This window comes from Syngnathoides biaculeatus, chromosome 9 (genome assembly GCF_019802595.1).
Source record: "Syngnathoides biaculeatus isolate LvHL_M chromosome 9, ASM1980259v1, whole genome shotgun sequence".
In the NCBI taxonomy this organism is placed as follows: Eukaryota; Metazoa; Chordata; class Actinopteri; order Syngnathiformes; family Syngnathidae; genus Syngnathoides; species Syngnathoides biaculeatus.
In genome coordinates, this window is record NC_084648.1 from 32,418,613 (window position 1) to 32,438,211 (window position 19,599).

The window sequence follows — 19,599 nt, forward strand, 5'->3', positions numbered from 1 at the left end:
CTGGCTAAAATATGACAAAAAATAATACATCTACATTTGTTGGAAGTCGTACCCCCCCCCTCCACACACACACAAATTGATGGGAATAAATTATTGAATTTCATCGAGCTAGTGTAGAGTATTAGAATGTATGTTTTAAATGTAGCTCGGGGCTTCTGATAGTGTCCTACGCTCACCACTGATTCATCACGATGTGATGGCCAGCGGCCTCAACGTGTTAATTACTGAATCTGCCAAAATATTATTTCAACATGAAGTCTGATTCATCGACTTGTGTTTATGGGTTGTCTTAAATCAGCAGTTTTCACAAATTGTGTTCAGCGCTACACTTGCTTCCGAACGTGGCACATCTCGCGATAGTCCAGGTCACGCGATAGCTCCGCGTTGTCTGCCAAGTTCCGAACCACGGCACTTTAACGGCATCACTAACAGCAACAATGGCGGCTTTCCGCAGAGTTGCAGCGCTGGCAGCGAAGCTGAACATCTGCGCCGTGTCGAGAAACGAGCTGGTCGGGCGTCAGACTTCCTCAATGGCGCGGATGTGTCGCACCATTGGCCTTTGTCTGGCGACGGGAGGTGCGGTGGCGCTTTACTTTTACGAGGACAGGAGCCGGAGGAAGACGATGGGGACTCGCAGCATCCACGCTTTGCTGCCATCCATCCCAGCCGTTGAAGCCAAAGAGAAGGTGGGTGGCTGGTGACTCAAGGGAACATGACGCCCGTTATGGCTTCAAAGACAGCCTCGACCATTATAAACACGTTATGCTTTCCAGTTGGCTGTGTAAATTGTGTACTGCAATGTTTTCCAAAACGCTTCGCTCACATTTTGCACGCGCACATGTAGCAATGGCGCTCTCCGGTCGAGCTGGTGCTGAAGTGGCAACATGAGCATCGAATTGAAATTTGAGATGCACGAGCACAGTACGTACTCTCATCGCGCGGTGGACGAGTGGCTCCAACATTCTTGGGGTTTACATGTACTTCACGTGCTTACTTAGCTTTTGTCTTGGTATTCCGTCTTCCACCAACCTTCCAAATGTATTAAGTTTAGGATTATTTGACTCAATGAACACCTGAAATAAAATTTCCCCAACCTTTATTGAGAACATGACACAACATCTCGGGACACATCAACAAACAAAAATGTCGCAAAAGGTGGATAAACAGGTTAATTATAGCATGTTCTGCCATCTAGTGGAAAGCCATTGAATTGTTTTGCCTGTCACCAGAACACCACAGGCATAGATAGAGGAGCACATATATTTTATTGATTAATTGGAGACCCAAGGAGTGATTGTGACTGCAACTGTTGTTTGTCTCCATCTGCCCTGCGATTGGTTGGCAAACAGTTCAGGGTGCCCATTGACAGCTGGGATTAGCGCCAACACTCCCGTGACCCTTATGAGGATAAGTGGCTAAGAAAATGAATGGCTGGCTGGATGGAAGGATGGATGGCAACGAGTTCAGGGTGTATCCTGCATTCTGCCCGTTGATAGCTGGGATTGGCTCCAGCAATCCCGCGGCACTTGTTAGGATAAGCGGCTCTGTCAATGGATAGATGAATATATTTTATTAGTAATCACAGGTGAAATTTATAGGGCAGTCACCGTAGAACTTTTGAGAAACAATTATTTTATTGTTCATTACGTCAATTAATAAATGAACTGGATAAAAATGTAGCTTGCAATAAAGTTTACAGCACCATCTCTTTTAAAATGTTATTTTCTGATTACTGTTTATTAACTGATTCTTGTTGTGTATTTGATTTTTTTTTTTTTTTAGCAAACATGCAAATCAGTCACCTTTCGGTGAAATCCGTCTTGTTTGAACGCCCAATAGGAATTAAACTACGTGAATCGTTTCAATCCGGTGAATTTTTTGCAGGGACGTCGCTGGCACCAATGTCAAAGACTTTTTCATACTCCTTGAACGCTAGCAGCTATGAGCTCGTAGATCCATTCTATGCATTCACGATCCACACACAGATATAATTTTTGAATATTACTCCAGAGTACTCATATGTGAGTACATTGGCCCGAGGTTCCATCAGTGCGCTCAGGGCCTGCTTTGACGAGACCAGGAAAATAACTTCTGCCACTTGTGCTGCTAAACAGTAACGGTACTACTTTACTCTGTTCCAAATGATTTAATATGTCCCTTGCTAATTTTATTCATCAATTAAAGCTTATTTGTCAACTATTTCACGTGTGAGACTACGACTTCAACTTCCTAATGGACTCTGTTTGGGCCAATCCAGTTTAACCGTGAGTCACGTTTAAGTCTAGTTCACCAAGTAAACGATACAAGGAAGTCCCATGGCCTAAAAACGTCTTGTATTGGGCCTCCTGGGAATAGGTATTAACACTCGATATTCCAACCCAGCTGGTGGAATTGCCTATGTGGCTGCCATGTTGGTCATGTCGTCATTACCGTGTACGCCTCATGTTTATATTATGATGACCAAAAACAACCGCTTTCATGTAGTATTTGTCTGCTACTGCGTTCCCAAACGTTATTTCTACTCACTTACAACTTGATAAAACACCATGCAGTTAATTGCTGCTGTTTTTGTTATTTATTGTTTCAATTGTTTTTGCTATTTCCGAGACTTGACTCCGATTTGATTGGTGACATTGGTATCGGCCGATCAAGTGCATTTGATGCTGGTGGTCAGCTTTATTGTCATAATTCACCAATCCGAGTGACGTCATTGATCGGCTCCACAGAACACATTGTTTGTCTATAATGAATATTTTTCTTGACGTGGTATGCAATAAAACAAGTGCACAGAACATGCACTACACTAAAATGTGATCTTGGCCTAGGCACAGGCAGACCCGGCATTTTCTTTTGGGCTCAACTTTGTGTTGGTGGGTTTCAAATATTTCAGTTTGTGTTTGTTAGTTTCCCACCAAGCGAACTTGGTGGGTTACTTTCGAAAAGTGCTTGAAATCTTGGGCGTTTCTTCTTGCACATGTTGATGACCGGTCCATGCTCCGTCTTCTGCGACCAATTGTGTCACCTCTGCCAGTAGTCATGAGTAATTTATATAAATACGTGATTACCACAAAATATTTTGTGATAGTGTGGCTAATCCCTGTCACCCGCACAATCATATTTTCAATTTATACTGTAGTCCACAGATGTGAATGTGAGTGTAAATATAGTTTGTCTCCCACATCTGCCGTCCAATTGACCAGCACTCCAGTCCAGTGTGTACCGCGCCTCATGGGCAAAGTTACCTGGGATGGGCTCCAGTTCACCCAGAACAGACGAGCGCAATAGAAAATGGATGGATGTTGTTTTTCAGACAGAGGTTGCAGCGAAGGACACCAGTATCAAGTAGAGACTCATTTATTCTGTAGTCCTACAACATGGCCACATCAGAGCCATCAAGGATCCACAAGTGAGTTTTGGGCATTATATTTCACACCCAGCTGCTAGTGTTCTAGTAGCCCTTTTTCTTAACCTCTGATACTCCCTCAGAAACTTGGATATTGCCGGGTCTCCTTCAGCCCAAAAATTCCATTTCGGTGGCTGTCTCTCAGAACGGTGGAACAGGAAAATATAGATGTCAGTAGTCATTGTAAAAGGGGGCTTAAAACACGGTGAAACTATTGTCAGGAGAATAAAAGCTTTTATAGCCAAGTTCACACTCGCTTCCAGTGTCGGTTTATGTCGGGGAAGTTTCCTGATGACATTCTCTATTAATTTTGTTCTGGTACTGTATGACTACATCTGCTTTGAACTGAATGTTTGGAAGGAACTGTGATAATTATGTAGGCTAAAGGAAGAACACCTGGGGAATCTGCTGTGTGATCATAAAAGAAAAATAGGCATTCGCAAGGCTGTTTGTGGCCAAACACAGGAGGGATTATACATCACTTTACATTTGAATTTAGTTTGACCTGAGAAGCAAACTGCCTTCCAACACTTTTCAACTTTATTCCTTAGTAAGACTCAAAACCACAGTCTTCTCATGTTTGTCTTTTGGAAGGAAGCAGAGCTCTCATCTCATATTTATACTTCCTCAGTGAAGGCAGCATCAACGCTTTATGAATGGATCGGCGCACTCATTAGCATGTTAGCTGAGCTGTGCATAAAACTTGCTGCATTGAGCCCTGTGGCCAAGCAGGTCTAAATTTGGAAAGTGATCTCCTAATTACATAGCATCGTGCGGCACAAAGCACTGCAGCTAATCAAGGTGATGGGCTGGTTGCTCTGAAGTTCTAATCGTGTTGAAAGTGTACTGAAAAAAAATCTATGCCCTTACAGTTGAGCTTGTTATACTGCACAAAAGGGTCTAACCCTATTTATATTTTAGAGAAGTCGTGTAAAGAAGAAAAAAAATAATTCGAGATTCGTAAAACCATGTTTGTTATAGTCTTGCTTTGTGTATGTGGGACTGAGTTCCCTACATAAAAAAGAACAATGAATAATCTATTGCATATAGAAAATGTGATTAATTATTTTATTTATTGATTTATTTATTTGTTTGTTTATTTGTTTGTGTGTTTGTTTGTTTATTTTTGACCATATCTAAATCAAAGGGGAAGTACCTGATGAGAGTTATGGCTGATGATGGCAAATAATAATCATACAGTTTTTGGTCAGGCTCTCTTGAGCCTATACTGTTCATCGTAATCATCTACCCTGATACGTTTAAAACTGTAATTTACATTTTTTTCTGTTTTGTCCTCCAGGCACATCCGATGGACTTTGAGGAGGGAGACGTACACATGTCATCCCATGAGCACCGTTTCCGTATGTTCACCTCTGTGGAGTATGAAGGGCAACTCTACATGACTCCTCAAAACTTCATCGAGTCAGTCACCATGAGTGAACCAAGGAGTATGTATAGCCTTCTTTTCTACACATAAAACACAAAGAAGAAGGGGCTTAATCTGTTTAGGCCTGTTTGACAGTTACTAATAGTGCAGACATCAGCGCATGCTTCCACGGGTAAAAGAAAACATGTTGTCTGTATAAACTCGTAGGCACATTTGTTTTGAAATATGAGTCTAATGAACTTCTGTTGGAGCTCAGCACACGAATACATTTCATCAACTGTATTCCTTAAAATGGCGACCTCTGATGGAATAGTGCCTTAATTCAGTTAATCACTAGCAATGTCGTCCTATTGAAAAATAAAAGCCAGACCTCAAATGATGCCTTGTTTTTTGCATCATTCTTAAAAATATCAGGTAATGCCATTAGGTGTCTAATTACTTTGATCAAAACTACAATTTATCACTGTAGCCATCTTAAAATGGCATCTGTAAAGGTTAAATTTATTTACATCCATTATTTCATTTTCTGTACAACTTACCGTTCCCAACCCAAAGCTTGTGCGTCTGGTTCTAAAACCTTGCTCGATCATGCTCAAGTATTGTTGAACAAAGTACTTAATCCCCAGTTGCTCCTGATGAGTCATCAGTTGATGAATGAGGAGAGTGCTGAAGCACTTTGAGTACCTCAAATGTAGAAAAGTGCTGTACAAATACCCATTCACCATGTATGTTCTGTTATTGAGAACTATGTTTCTTTTTACTCAATGCTTTTGTCCTGCAATTAACTGATGAGCAGTCCAGATTATAACTAGGCCCAAAGTTAGCTGGGAAAGGCTGCAGTTGACCCGCAACCATAATGAGGAGAAGCAATATAGAAAATGGAGGGGGTTTTGTTATAGTAATGCAATTACAGGACTAGGCTGGGGAAGACAATCCAACCTGCTCTCTGGCCTGTCATGCCTTTCTTCCACGGGTCTTTAATGCTTTAATGTGTGTGCGTGTTGCATGGGGGCACGGGGGAACACTCATAAGTTTGATAGGAACGCTAATAAACCACTAACAACACAGGTTATATTTAGATATCAATTCATGGGTTCTTATAGGTCTTTAGAGATGGATAAAGTGTCTAATCTATCTATCTATCTATCTATCTATCTATCTATCTATCTATCTATCTATCTATCTATCTATCTATCTATCTATCTATCTATCTATCTATCTATCTATCTATCTATCTATCTATCTATCTATCTATCTATCTATCTATCTATCTATCCATCCATCCATCCATCCATCCATCCATCCATCCATCCATCCATCCATCCATCCCTTTTTTTGTCCGGATGCATTTTCAGTAAACATCAGAATTGAAATAATAATAAATAAGAAGATGAAGCATTTGTAATTCCCCTGTTGTACAGCAAAACCGTTCTAGCACAAGGTATATAGGTCCACCATTTTGCAAGGTCATGCAGGTGAACAGGACAGTCAAAAAAAAAACAAAAAAAAGAAACAAATTTGCCGGGCCGACCTCAAATGACAGATGGGCTTACAGCTTTTGTTTAGTCTGAGGTTGACATACACAAGACTTCCTTTATTTAACATTCCACGTGTTCCCATTTATGCTTTGTTAGATCTAATTAGCATCCAAATTTCTGGAATTTACTTGGATTCTCCCTTTATTGTAACAGGTTTCCTCACAATATTTTTTTTTAATTCTGTGCTTAAGTTGGCAGTTGTTGTATGCAAACTACACACCTGTATGAGTGTTTACATTTGCACTGGTCCTGACATATGATACTGCCACACATACCCTTTCAGCAGCCGACATCCTCTAATGCGCTCTTTGAAGTCGAATTAAGATGAACTTTGTTGTATAAAATGGAACAAAAGTACTATGTGCTTTTACTGGGACATTCCACCTACTACAGAGATGAACCCACGGCACTTTAAATGGGCCTGTAATGTTCACAGTTGTATATAGTAGTGAGCGTGTGTGTGCGTGTGTGTGTCTGGGAATGTGTCCGTATGTGTTGCTGTGACTGTAGCGTGCACATTAAAACCCATTTGTAGATAATACAGATGCTATCTGACAGAGCCCACCCAAACCCTCTTCTCTTTTCTCTTTTTTTTCTCGCTTTCGTATGGCTCCATGGCAGACAAGAGGCCCTGGAGGTCCTTGACCAAGCAGGTGGGAGACACACTCTAAAAGCTTCTTTCTTCTTTCCTCCATGATATCACCTGTTGTCTTTCACATGTGGTTGTCTGTTGGGGTTTAGGATTTTTTGTTTATGAGACTTCCTTATTAAGGGGAATCGTGGCGCAGCTGTAGATCATTGGCCTCACAGTTCAGAGGACTGGGGTTCAAATCCCAGTCCTGCCTGTGTGCAGTTTGCATGTTCTCCCTGTGCCTGCGCGGGTTTTCTCCGGGCACTCCAATTTCCTCCCACATCCTCAAAACATGCATTCAATGGAGACTCTAAATTGCCCCTAGGCGTGATTGTGAGGGTGACTGTTGTCTGTCTCAATGTCCCCTGCAATTGGCTGGCAACCAGTTCAGGGTGTACCCTGCCTCTTGCCCGATGACAACTGGGATTGGCTCCAGCACTCCCGCAACCCTCGTGAGGATAAGCGGCTCAGAAAATGGATGGATGGATGGGACTCAGTGTGCACATAAGGTGCACCACATTGTAAGCCATCATTTCTAATATGGTTCCACGCCATTTTAAAAGAGAATTTAAGACCTCTATGATGGTGAAAATACGGTACATTTAAAAAAAAAAACTAAGGAAAAAAAACGTGGAGCACGTAAAATCTGCAAATATGCAGTGCCATGAACAGTGAATTATGAATGGGCAAGGGCACACTGCACATACTTGTTATGTAGCAAACATAAAATGCTGTATGTACACTAAGTAGGGGTGGGACATGACAGTACCTTGTTTTTTGGGCCACTGTTCATGACAGTTTCAGCATATATTTTGTGCTTGAAGAGATTTTTTTCCTCTCTCAAATTTGTATTTTCGTGTTTCTGGACAGTTGGACAGCTTGTTTATGAAACCGATTTACCAATGTAGATAAGAAGCTTAACAAGTGACCTTTATTTATATATTTATGTATTAATTGTATTTTTTTCAGGAGCTGGAGAAAATCCTATCAGATACTCCCCCTGTATGGAGAGGATCATCCAAACTATTCCGTAACCTGAAAGAACGAGGTATGTGCTCATACACATGCAGGAATACACAATATATTTGCATAATTGCGAACACACAACACACAAATCGAAAAGGCACCGTGTGCACCTAAACTGTGATTAGTAACTACTATGTGAGTAAGTGCAATGGTGTAAGAATTGTTGAATCGTCACAACAGACATAATTGTGATTTTGGTGTTTTATTTCCACATTATGTACTTGGTGACAATTACATTTACCAATCTGCGAGGTTCACATCTCAAACACTACATTTTATTTCGTTTCAGGGCTTATCTGCCAATGTGTGTGTTCGTGTTAGGCACAGTAGGTGTCTCTAATCCGAGGTTGGCGGCATGCTGTCCTTCCTGACAGCCAAACAACCTGCTGACCAAACTAAAAATAAACCACCTCTTATTTCCTTTTCCTCATCTCCTTTCCTCATATAATTAAACGATAAAAATAAGATAGCACAGTATAGCAACCCGCCCTGTCAAAAATGGGATGTGTACCTGTGGGTATTATACCTTTTATTATTGCAATATGTTAGTTAATGATCTGATATGTATGCAATACAAACTGTGTTTGTCAAGACACATATTACCATGTTGAGTAGGAACAGCTAAATGTGTTGGACTGGCTACAGTTTGGGAGAATGGCTAAATGGAATGCTCTGTGTTTCATGTTTCATAATAAGATTCCTTCATAGTTTTATTATAATCATACCGTATTAAAAAATACAGTATGGTATTCTTCAAAAAATGTACTAGGGTTAGGAATAGATATTGAAAAAAAGTAATGATATTGCAGAAAGGCACTAAAAATTACTAGCAGCACTATTTTATATCTATCTCAGTTTGAGTGCATGACTTGATTATTGTGGTGTACAAGCTATATGGGGGTAGAGTGTCTTTTTATACAACGTAGTTGCGCAGTAGAAAGCACAGTCCTGGAACTGGTTCTATCTGTATCATGTTCACCAACACATATCCCCACAGACAGACACACACAAATACATCCACGAGAAAGCAGTGTCCCGTAATACTCAAGCAAGTCACCCTGAACTATCTGGCCAATCAGACAGAAAGTGAAGAAGAGTGTAAATGGGGCAGAGGCAAGAAAGGATCACCTCCTGACACACACACACAGATCCGAACTTAACACCAAAGTGTATATAGAAGGAGATAGTGTGCGGCCAAACGGACTATTGGTTTACTTCAAGGAGATACATAAAAAATTACTACTGCAGAATCTGGTGTCATTATGTTTGTGTGCGCAAGAGGCTATGCTCGAGCTAACTCCCTTATGGTCTCTTTGCTAGGCATCATCTCATATACAGAGTACCTTTTCCTGCTCTGCATCCTGACAAGTGAGTCTCTGTATACTGTATCTTGCTCTCTCTGGACTATTTGAATTGGGGAGACCAAAGTTACGGAAAGTATGAGTATAATTTCTCATGTATAATGCACATTGTTTTCCTAAAACACATGTCAAAAATCAATACTGTGCATTGTACATTGATATAAAGGGAAATGGAAAAAAAATTGAGTATTTAATAAATGTATCCTGCCAACTAGAGGTTGAGAAAAAGCTGTAAACATTAATTCCAGTATGCCACCTCCACTTAGAGGTTATGAAAAGGCATAGCCTACACTTTCATTCCAATATGACTGGGGTACACAGACACACATGTGTATATGTACGGTATGATGTTCACACACATATGTGTGTGTGTGTGTGTGTGTGTGTGCGTATGTATGTACATATGCATGCATGGGAGCGTGTGTGTGTGTGTGTGTGTGTGTGTGGTGTGTGTGTGTGTATATATATGCATGCATGTATGTATGTGTGTGTATATATATATATATATATATATATATATATATATATATATAAATCTATTCATTTATTTATTTATCCCCTCATGACTGTGCCATTTGGCGATTTAAAATTGCCTTTACCACACTGTTAATAACGCTCACCATATGTGTTCTCTTTGCTGCAGAGCCCCATGCTGGCTTTAAGATTGCTTTCAATATGTTTGATGCAGACGGCAACCAGATGGTGGACAAGAGGGAGTTCTTGGTGGTAAGTAGCTAATAGGAAGGGAGAACCATTCATCCATGACATTCTATTGTCAATTTTTATTCTGGTATTAGTGATGCTCTTGTTCTTATGGCTCTTTTGTAGGTTGTGTTTTTATCTATTGCAATAAGTAAAAAGAAATGGAATTTAGGTTACTCATACTTATTCATAGTTACATAAATCAGAGGGAGATAGATGCCAGTACTCTATGGTTTATAGTTGATTGCCAACAATAATTAAAAAAATACTTAAATAGTGTCATAGAGATCTTTATTCTAAAAAGTTTCATTATTTTTCTTTTATTTACAGCTTCAGGAGATTTTCCGGAAGAAAAATGAGAAGAAAGGGAGGAAAGGGGATGCTGAAAAATCAGCACAATTGGTAAGTGGTCATCGGAAATGTAGGATCCAGGATACTTATAAAAGCATAAATGTAAATACAACCCATTTTCCCAATTGTCCTGAATATAACCAACTGTATGACGGTAATGGATTGTTCATGTAGACTTCCACCTGATGCCACTGAGCCATTCCTTTATTGAGACTAATAATGGTAATCCAAACATTTCAAAACAATATATCAAATCATATTAATACATCCACAAGGGTATTGCGGTAAAACATTTCCTGTGGTGCTGTGTATTTGAGCTTATTGGACTGCTGTGCCAAACTGGGCATGTCGACACATTACAAATGATTACCATCATCAGGAAATAACAAGATAGTTGTTATCTTTGGAGGTATTAGGATAATAACCTGTCATGTAACCTTGAGTGATTGCATGCTGCTTTACAATTTTTTGTTCTCTGTTGTACCATGACAGTGACATCCCTATTGTGTACTGGATCAGATGGATATACTCTAGTATAATTTGACTTATTCCATGCTTCTGTGATTAAGGTTTAGGACCAACATTTTATTGTATTCATATCCACGTTTAATTCAGATGCTGACATTTGTAACCGTTCTAGAGTACTTTGGACAATGTCCTGACCCGTGTTAAGCAGCAAATTTTCACGAATTTCTGACCCATGGAAAATATCTGAGAGAAGAAGAGATAATCTACGGATTTTATCAGACTCTGTAGTCAATTAAGATTTTTTTTTATATTAATGCACACTGATTGAGAAAGAAAACATGTTATACACACTAATATTCTATTATATAATAATGTACATTTTATTTTATTTACTATATTACATACAGGATAAGATTTCTTGTGACACTATATTTTATATTTTGTATTTAATATAGAGATTTGTCATTTTCAACACACATTTTAAAATATGATGTTTTACAAAATGTGTGTTGTGCGAAGATATAATCATAGATGCATTGGAAATGGCATGTCCCTCTGCAGAGTGTATCCACCACCTCTCTCCTTGCATGTACTAACATGTCTTTTATCTTCTCTCCTCCTTTCTCTTTGACTGCATGCTTTGGTGTCCTCTCCCTCCCTCATGTCTCTTTTCTGTGTGGTAGAGTATGCAGCTGTATGGATATCAGGTTGCCCCCATGAACAGCGTATGTATCCAAAAACATATCCCCGTAGTATTCTTTTTTCTAGCCTTAGATGGTTTAAGAAGATGATTAAAGGGTAAATTGAAAAATAATGCACATTACTAGTCAGTACTTGTTGGTGGCTTCATATTTTCTCATTTTATTTAACGTGTATTTATCCTGGCATTGCAATTGAGAACAAATTCTCATTTGAAATGTCAACCATATTAAACATCTTAACACGGGCATTATCTGATGTTAGATTTTGAAATAACAATGAATACTGCTCTATTAGTGATATTTTATTTGAGTTGTACATCTTACATGTAGCTGTATTGTATGTATTTGTGAAGATATGAAGGAAGGAAGTGTTTGCTAAACAGACAGAATAATAATACATGTATGGTATTTCATGAAGAGGAGAAATCCATGAGTTGGGGTGACAGTTAAGATATCCATCCATCCATCCATCCATCCATTTTCTTCTGCTTAGGTAACATGCGATTGCGGCAGAAGTAACTTTGCCAAGGAAAGCCACACTTCCCTCACCAGAGCCACTTCCTCCAGTTCTTCCGAAGGGATCCCACGGCATTTCCAACCAAGCCAAGAGACATAGTCTCTCCAGTTTAGCCTGGGGTGTGCCCGGAATTCCTACCAGTGGGACATGCCTGGAACACCACACCAGGGAGGCGGCAGGAGCCATCTGAATCAGAAACCTCACCCACTTCATCTGGCTCCTCTCAATGCGGAGGAGTAGTGGCTCTACTCTGACCCCTTCCTGGATGACCAAACTTCTCACCCTATCTCTAAGCGAGAGCTCAGACACCCTGTGGTAAAAACTCATTTTGACCACTTGTATCTGGAATCTTGTTCTTTTGGTCATGACCTACACCCCGTGACCATAGGTGAGGGTAGGAACGTAGATCGAGCAAATTGAGAGCTTCACCTTTCAATTTAGCTCCTTCCTTAGGGACTGATACAATGTCCACATCACTGTAGACACTGCACTAGTCCGCCCGTCAATCTCTCATTCATTTCTTCTCTCACTCGTGAACAAGACCCCAAGATACTTGAGCTCCTAACACTTGGTCCAGGAGCTCATCCCCTATCTGGAGAACTCACTCAACCTTTTTCTGACTGATAGACCATGGTCTCATATTTAGAGGTGCTGATTCTCATGCCAGCTGCCACACCCCCCACCCCACCCAAGGACGCCATAAAGGGTGGGCACTCTGAACTGCTGTTTGGTGCAAAGGCACAAACAAGTGTCAGGACCCGTCCCCACACCCAAAGGTGGAGGGAGGCTACCATCTCGTCCACCGGGGTGAATCCCAACATACAGGCACCAAGCCGGGGGGCAATACATATACCAACATCTACCTCTCACGATGGGCAACTCCAGATTGGAAGAATGTCCAACCCCTTTCAAGAGGACTGGTACCAGGGTCCAGGTTGTGTGTGGAGGCGAACCCGACTATATCTAATCCGATCTTCTTGACCTTACACACCAGCTAAGGCTCCTTCCCTTTCAGAGAGGTGACATTCCACATACCTAGAGCTAGTTTCTGTAACGGGGAATCAGATCATGAAGGTCCCCACCTTCAACCCGACCTTTATGGCCCCTCCCACAGGTGGTGATCCTATGGAAAAGGGTACCTAGGTTATCCCTTTGGGCTGTGTAACTGGGTCTATGTATCCGGTCGAGCCTGGCCACCAGGCCCTGGTGACCCGCATCTGGGCAAGGGAAACCTAGATCCATTATTTTTACTCATCATTGGGGTTTTTGGAGCCATGCTTTGTCTGTTTCCTCACCTAGAACCCGTTTACCATGGGTGAACCTACATGGGGCATGAAACCCAAGACGACTTAGCTCCTAGGATCGTAGGGACACACCAACCCCTCCACCACAATAAGGTGACTGGTCAAAAAGGGGCTGTTAAGATATACCGTAATTAACACAGATCCAACACTTTCCAAATGGAACCAGGAATGGAATGGAACATTTTGTCTCTGACGAAACATTACTGAATGAGGATTGTTCATCGTAGGTGGTCAGAGCTCTGCGAAGTGCTGTGGTGGAAATATGGTTTGTCACAATGACTCTTAACAGCAAGGAGCAGTCATGTTAAAAATGTGTTAATTGTGTTCTTTCTGAAGAAGATTTGAGTTAGATGGTCAAAACTCAGGCGCTGCGCGTTTTAGAGGCAGCACATTTTAGTCCAGCCTCCCCTTTGTCACGGTCAAGGACAGGAGTCATGCTTTTCGGCACAACATTTTTATTTTCAAAAGATTATAATAATTATAATTATTATAACCCCCCTCCCACACACACACACACACACGTAATATTTCTTGTTATATTTGAATAAACTCACATGTCTTTGGTATCTGAATTTGCGGAGGAAACACAAATCTTGTTCATATTCTGATCTAACCTTACCTAGTTTATGTTGTGCTTGCCACTGATGAGTTTCATTCCTGTGTCATTTTAATGTGGGAATGTATGATCTTAATCTTTAAGATAAATCTTTATTGTCAGATTTTCATATACACAGTATCTAATTACCATAAACGTTTTTCACAGTCCACTTCAGTCCAGATCAGGTGGTCCCACCCCAGATCATGACTTGATATTATATACTACTAACCAGATTTAATGGGCAAAATACGTGAGATGTTTCCTGGAGTGGTGGTGTTGGAAGTGAACTGACCTTGGCCCTGCTTGACGACCCCTACAGGTGCTAAAAAAAGACAATCAGGAGTTTGTGGCTCGGAGTTACTGGGACGTTCTCAGGAGAGGCGCAAGCCAAATCCTCTTTTCTGACCTGGCGGAGGTACACTGACCTAACTGTCCTCTATCCTGTCATTTTCCAGTATTTATCATTTATATTTTTTATTTTGTAATCTCTATGTCTGTCTGTTCTCATGATGCATACCAGAATAAGACCTCAAATGTGTGAAGGCACTTGGGCTATTTCAACAATGAGTTTCTTTAAAACAAAAAAAGCATACATTACAGATTGAGATTGAGTATTTGTCAAGTTGCAGCAAAACATTTTTATCCATATACCACCATATATTTCCCACCCACCTATTTTTGTTTTTTTTCCCATTTTCATATGTATTGCATTACCCTGAGTTCGTTTTCCTTAAAGTTAAGGCACTCATTGCAGTAACTAAAATTTCACCAAAATTAATGTTTTTATTTTTTAGAAATTCTTTAAACATTTCGTACGGAAACAACACATTTGTCCATGGTGTGTCTGTAAATCTGTATTGTGCTGGAGTGGCATGACTGTCCAACAATATTACAAACCCTACTTCCAATGAAGTTGGGATGCACCGCAAAACGTAAATAAATACAATTGTTTACCTATCTTCAATAGAACACCCTACAAAGACATGTTAATGGATGAATTGATACTTTGTTTTTGATTGCAAATATTCCCCTATTTTCAATTTGCTGCCTAAAACACCTTGGAAAAACTTGGGGACAGGGGCCATGTTTACCACTATGTTACCCCACCTTTCCTTTTAACCACACTTATGAGCATTTAGGAACTGAGGACAATATTTGTTGATGCTTTGTATATGGAGTTTATTTCCCATTCTTGCTTGATGACAACTTCAGATGCTTAACAGTCTGGGTCTCCGTAGTCCTATTTCCGCTTCATAATGCCTCACACATTTTCAATGGGAGGCAGGTCTGTACTACTGGCAGGCCAATCGAGTACTTGCAATCTTTTGTTACAAACACCCTGTTGTAAAATGTGCAGAATGTGGCTTGGCATTGAAATAAGTAGGGACACCTTTGAAAAAGATGTTTCTTGTATGGTAGCACATGTTGCTCCAAAACCTGTCCACACTTTTCAGCATTAAAGTTACCCATGCCATGGCTACTAACACACCCAGAACATATCAAAACAATGGTGGCGTTTGAATTTTACGCTGCTATCAGTGTAATTTGTCCTTTTCCCACTTTGGCCAGAGGACACATACATGATTTCCCAAAACACTGTTAATTGACAATAGTCTTCAGAAGTATTCCTGAGCCCACATGGCAATATCCATTTCACGCCGATGCTGATTTTTAATGCAGTGCCGCCTGAGGGATCGAGAGTAAGGGGCTTTAGATGTTGGTTTTCGGCCTTGTTGCTTACATGCAGAGGTTTCTCCAGATTCTCTGAATCGTTTGATGACATTATGGAGCATAGATGATGGAATCTCAAAATTCTTTTGAAACATTGTTCTTAAACCATTTGCTGATGTCGTTGTTCACAAAGTGGTGAACCTCACCCCAACCTCTGCTTTTGAACAACTGAGCCTTTCGTAGATGCTCTTTTAATACCCAATACCTGTTTCCAATTAACCTCTTCACTTGTGGAATGTTCCAAGCAACTGTTTTTTTGTAGCATTTCTCAACATTTTCGAGTCATCTGTTGCTCTTGTCAGAGGATTTTTGGAAAGTGTTGCAAGCGTCAAATTCAAAACGAGACAATGTTTTAAGACAAACTTTTAAAAAACTAAAGCAGTAAAATTTACCACTTTGAGGATCCAATATCTTTTCTTTGTAGTGTATTGAATTAAATATACTTTAGGTTGAAAACGATTTGAAAAACATTGTGTTTTCTTTTTACGTGCATTTTATACCATTCCCAACTTTACTGGAATTGGGGTGTGTAGATAATACAACACAAGCTAATGTTACAACCAGTCTCTTCTTTCTCTCTTTTTTTTTTACATTTGTATGTTTGAATCTTTTTTTTTCGTGGTCAATGTTTGTGTCAAACCATTCACCATTTTAACCGTGTTTAACTCTAAGATAAATTGAACAGTCAATTAAATACTTGGGAATTTATAATGGTAACCTCAGAAATGTTTGGACTTTTGGATATTTTTCTTTAACGACTGTTAAATACTGTATTGCCATAATCGAAAAGATGATGTGTTTATCTTTCATTATACGTTATTTAATTATGATGTACGATAGTTTTCATAATTATTTCTACCTTTTTAGCTATGTGGCTGGAAGACATGACAAGTGCCAATTATGTTTATATCAACCAAATGTGTTTTCATGCCCTATAAAAGGCACCAATGACACTGAATTGGTGATCATAATTCCGTTCAATAATAATCGCTAACATTTACAGATATAAAAATCAATGAGAACATGGTCAGTGGTAAAATGTCAAATGATTTGTACAGCGGGTGCTATTAAAGTGGTCTGAACATTATCTTACTGCAAGTTCAGGAAGAGGAGGAAGGTTGCACAACATTTCCAGAAAAGCACTTCGGAGGTATTCCTAATGATTAAAAACAGCTAACCCATAGCAAGCAGCTAGCTGTCTAATGACAGGCTTTGTGCTGCCGTGGCAGCGGAAGTTGAGGTGAATGTAATGACAGTGGAGTGTAATGGGTTTGACCGTGTATTTACTCTCAGGACCCTTTCATCTGCCAGGATGTCAGATGCACAGAGCACACACAGGATCAGACAAAGGGCCAAAAAAAAGAAAAAAAACAATAAAAGGAAACCATCTGCCAAATTCAAATTGTTTGGCAGTACAACATGAAGAAATTATGCAAACGTACGCAAAAGGTAAGATCAATTGAGGAAACAGGAAACAATGAAATGATGGAATACACTTGAGATAATCAGTAGTTTATCAGATAAAGGAAAAGAGGGAGAGATAAAAATCAACTAGGTGATGAGAGGTTACATTGGCGGCCCCGGGTCATCAGAGTGCAAATGCTGAGCTACAAAGTGGGTGAGACTCAGGAAGCACTTTTAGGGCAAAAGAAGGAAGCAAGTTCTATTTTAAAAAGGATGTTTAATCAACAGATTAGTCAAGCGAATTTCTTTTGTCTGTCAAAAGAGACTCTTCTAACTGACAGCGAGAAGGGGGAGCAATGGGAGGTATTGGGGGGAGAAGCATAAACTGAGAGGAAAATAAATGACTGTGGAGGGGGTAAAAGGAATCATAGAATAGTTGAGGCAAGGTAGAGATATCAGGTCATGGGAAGGAAGAGGGGAGGTAGCTTGTGCCCCTGGAAGTTGTTACTGACTGACAGCTGGACAAACTGACTGAGTTGCTCCTGATTGGGATTACTCCTTAATTTGGAGGACGAAGAAGACTGTTTAGAGTTGACGTCGGTAATTATTGTTTTTACTTTTGACGACATGATCAAAGCCCCTTTTAACACACACACATGCTTGTGCGCTGTGCCCATAATAATAATTTTGTTGTCATGATAGTGATGAGCTGACAATGATGCCACCACACTTCCAGAAATTATCACACTGTTATGATCACTTATGCATTATGTCTATATCTCTTATCATTATTTTCGCTGGTTTAGTTAAGCGGTCAATACTTAGAGCAATCATTTAGAAGATGCCCACCACTCAGCATTTTGCTCTGCTGTTCATCAACTCATTCAGTGTGTTTTTTGAACGGGAGTCTAAGTTGGACCGGAGACATGAATGTGAGTGCGAATGGTTGGTTGTTTATTTGTGCCTTGCGATTGGCTGGCAACCAGTTCAGGGTGTACCACACCTCTCGCCCAAAATTATCTGGGATAGGCTTCAACACACCTGTGACCCTACTGATGATAAGTGGTACAGAAAATGGATGGATGGATGGACTTCACAGAACACAATTCACTATAATGTTGATTTTTTTTTAACGTTTGCTGGAAAAGGAAAATCACCCCCCCCCCTTTTTTTTTTCTTCAAGATCACCACCAACTGTGCCAAAAGGTTTACCTATTCTATATGAGACGAGTAGCACTATGCAAGAAAGTTTTGCACGCCTGACTCATAGTTCGGACTTAGGATGTTCACGTCTTTCTGCGTTGAGTTTGCAAGTCCTCACTGTGCTTTTGTGGGTTTTCTCTGGGTACTCCAGCTTCTACCCACTTGCCCAAAAGATCTTTCTCCAGGTAACTAAGGACAATATAAATTCTACATAGGTGTCATTGAATGTGAGTGTGAATTGGTGTTTGTCGATATTAGCGCGGCACTTAGGTGGCGACCTGTTCAAGTCCTTGTGTAACTTGTTTGTAACCTAAAGCTGGCTGCGAGTCTTCAGATCACCCATGACACTGGTGTGCATATGTGGCACAGCAAAATAATAACTCATCACAAAAAGACTAAAATTGCTGGCCTGTTTTTTTTCAACTCTGTTTAATTTTAATAATTTCCTGCAGTGCAGTTTGAATCATTTTGTTCCAAACCACACTACATGGACAAACGTATTAGGACACTTGGTCATTATAAGGTGTGAAAACAAGAAAATTCCCCCCTGCAAGATGTTGCAGTTAGACAGATCTTTTTTACATTTTTCGAGATGAACATTTGTCAGGTCAGAGATAAAGTTGGACCTGATAAAGGGCCCGGCTCACTGTTTTTTCCAGTACCATCCACCTTGTTTTGCTGGGATGCAATCATGTTTAAAATCATATGATGAAGAATTAAGATTTGGGTGAGCTACAGTATCTACAGACCCTTTCCAAAAAAAACTGTCTATCATGGAAAAGTGTATTTATATGCATAATTACATTAAAAAAGTTAGAATTTGATAGATTATGTATTCAGGGCCCACATTTTAAATAATACTGAGGAGAAATCAGCCCAAATGTTTCAGGCTACAAATGTTTTAAACTGAGTGTCATATACTAACCATCTACTAAACTAAAAGCTCATGCACAGGCTTCCCTAGATGTCATTGAATTGCTTCAGTTATTTCTTCCGTTGGCGCAATATTAGTAAGACTGCAGACATGACGTGGCCAGAAGACCATCATTGATACCCTCCAAAGGACGGATAAGCCATAAAAGTTCGTAGCTAAGGAGGCTGGCTGTTCACAGAGTGCTGTGTGCAAGAATATTATCGGAAAGCCTAGTGAAAGAAAAAAGTTGGCAGGAGAAGACGCACTAGGAAAAGAGATGACTGTGGACTTCAACGGATTACAATTTGTTGAGTTACGTCTGACAACTGTTTACAACTAATATTTGGGTGCAGAATCCAAA

At 40.1% G+C, this 19,599-nt stretch overlaps 1 protein-coding gene across 5 annotated transcripts in view; it reads left to right on the top strand.

Moving 5' to 3' along the window:
- Window positions 1-347: 347 nt before the first annotated feature.
- The window catches only part of micu3a (mitochondrial calcium uptake family, member 3a), a 28,206-nt gene continuing 8,954 nt past the window's right edge, over window positions 348-19,599 (top strand). For 2 of the 5 annotated variants that reach the window (XM_061828991.1, XM_061828990.1), the window contains exons 1-9: window positions 349-686; window positions 4,704-4,851; window positions 6,950-6,981; window positions 7,929-8,007; window positions 9,306-9,353; window positions 9,990-10,072; window positions 10,379-10,450; window positions 11,551-11,592; window positions 14,307-14,402. In XM_061828991.1, the coding sequence (XP_061684975.1) occupies window positions 438-686; window positions 4,704-4,851; window positions 6,950-6,981; window positions 7,929-8,007; window positions 9,306-9,353; window positions 9,990-10,072; window positions 10,379-10,450; window positions 11,551-11,592; window positions 14,307-14,402 (849 nt within the window). In that variant the 5' untranslated portion in view covers window positions 349-437. Of the gene's footprint in view, window positions 687-4,703; window positions 4,852-6,949; window positions 6,982-7,928; window positions 8,008-9,305; window positions 9,354-9,989; window positions 10,073-10,378; window positions 10,451-11,550; window positions 11,593-14,306; window positions 14,403-19,599 lie in introns of all 5 variants that reach the window. The other 3 variants (XM_061828992.1, XM_061828993.1, XM_061828994.1) reach the window with 3 other exon arrangements.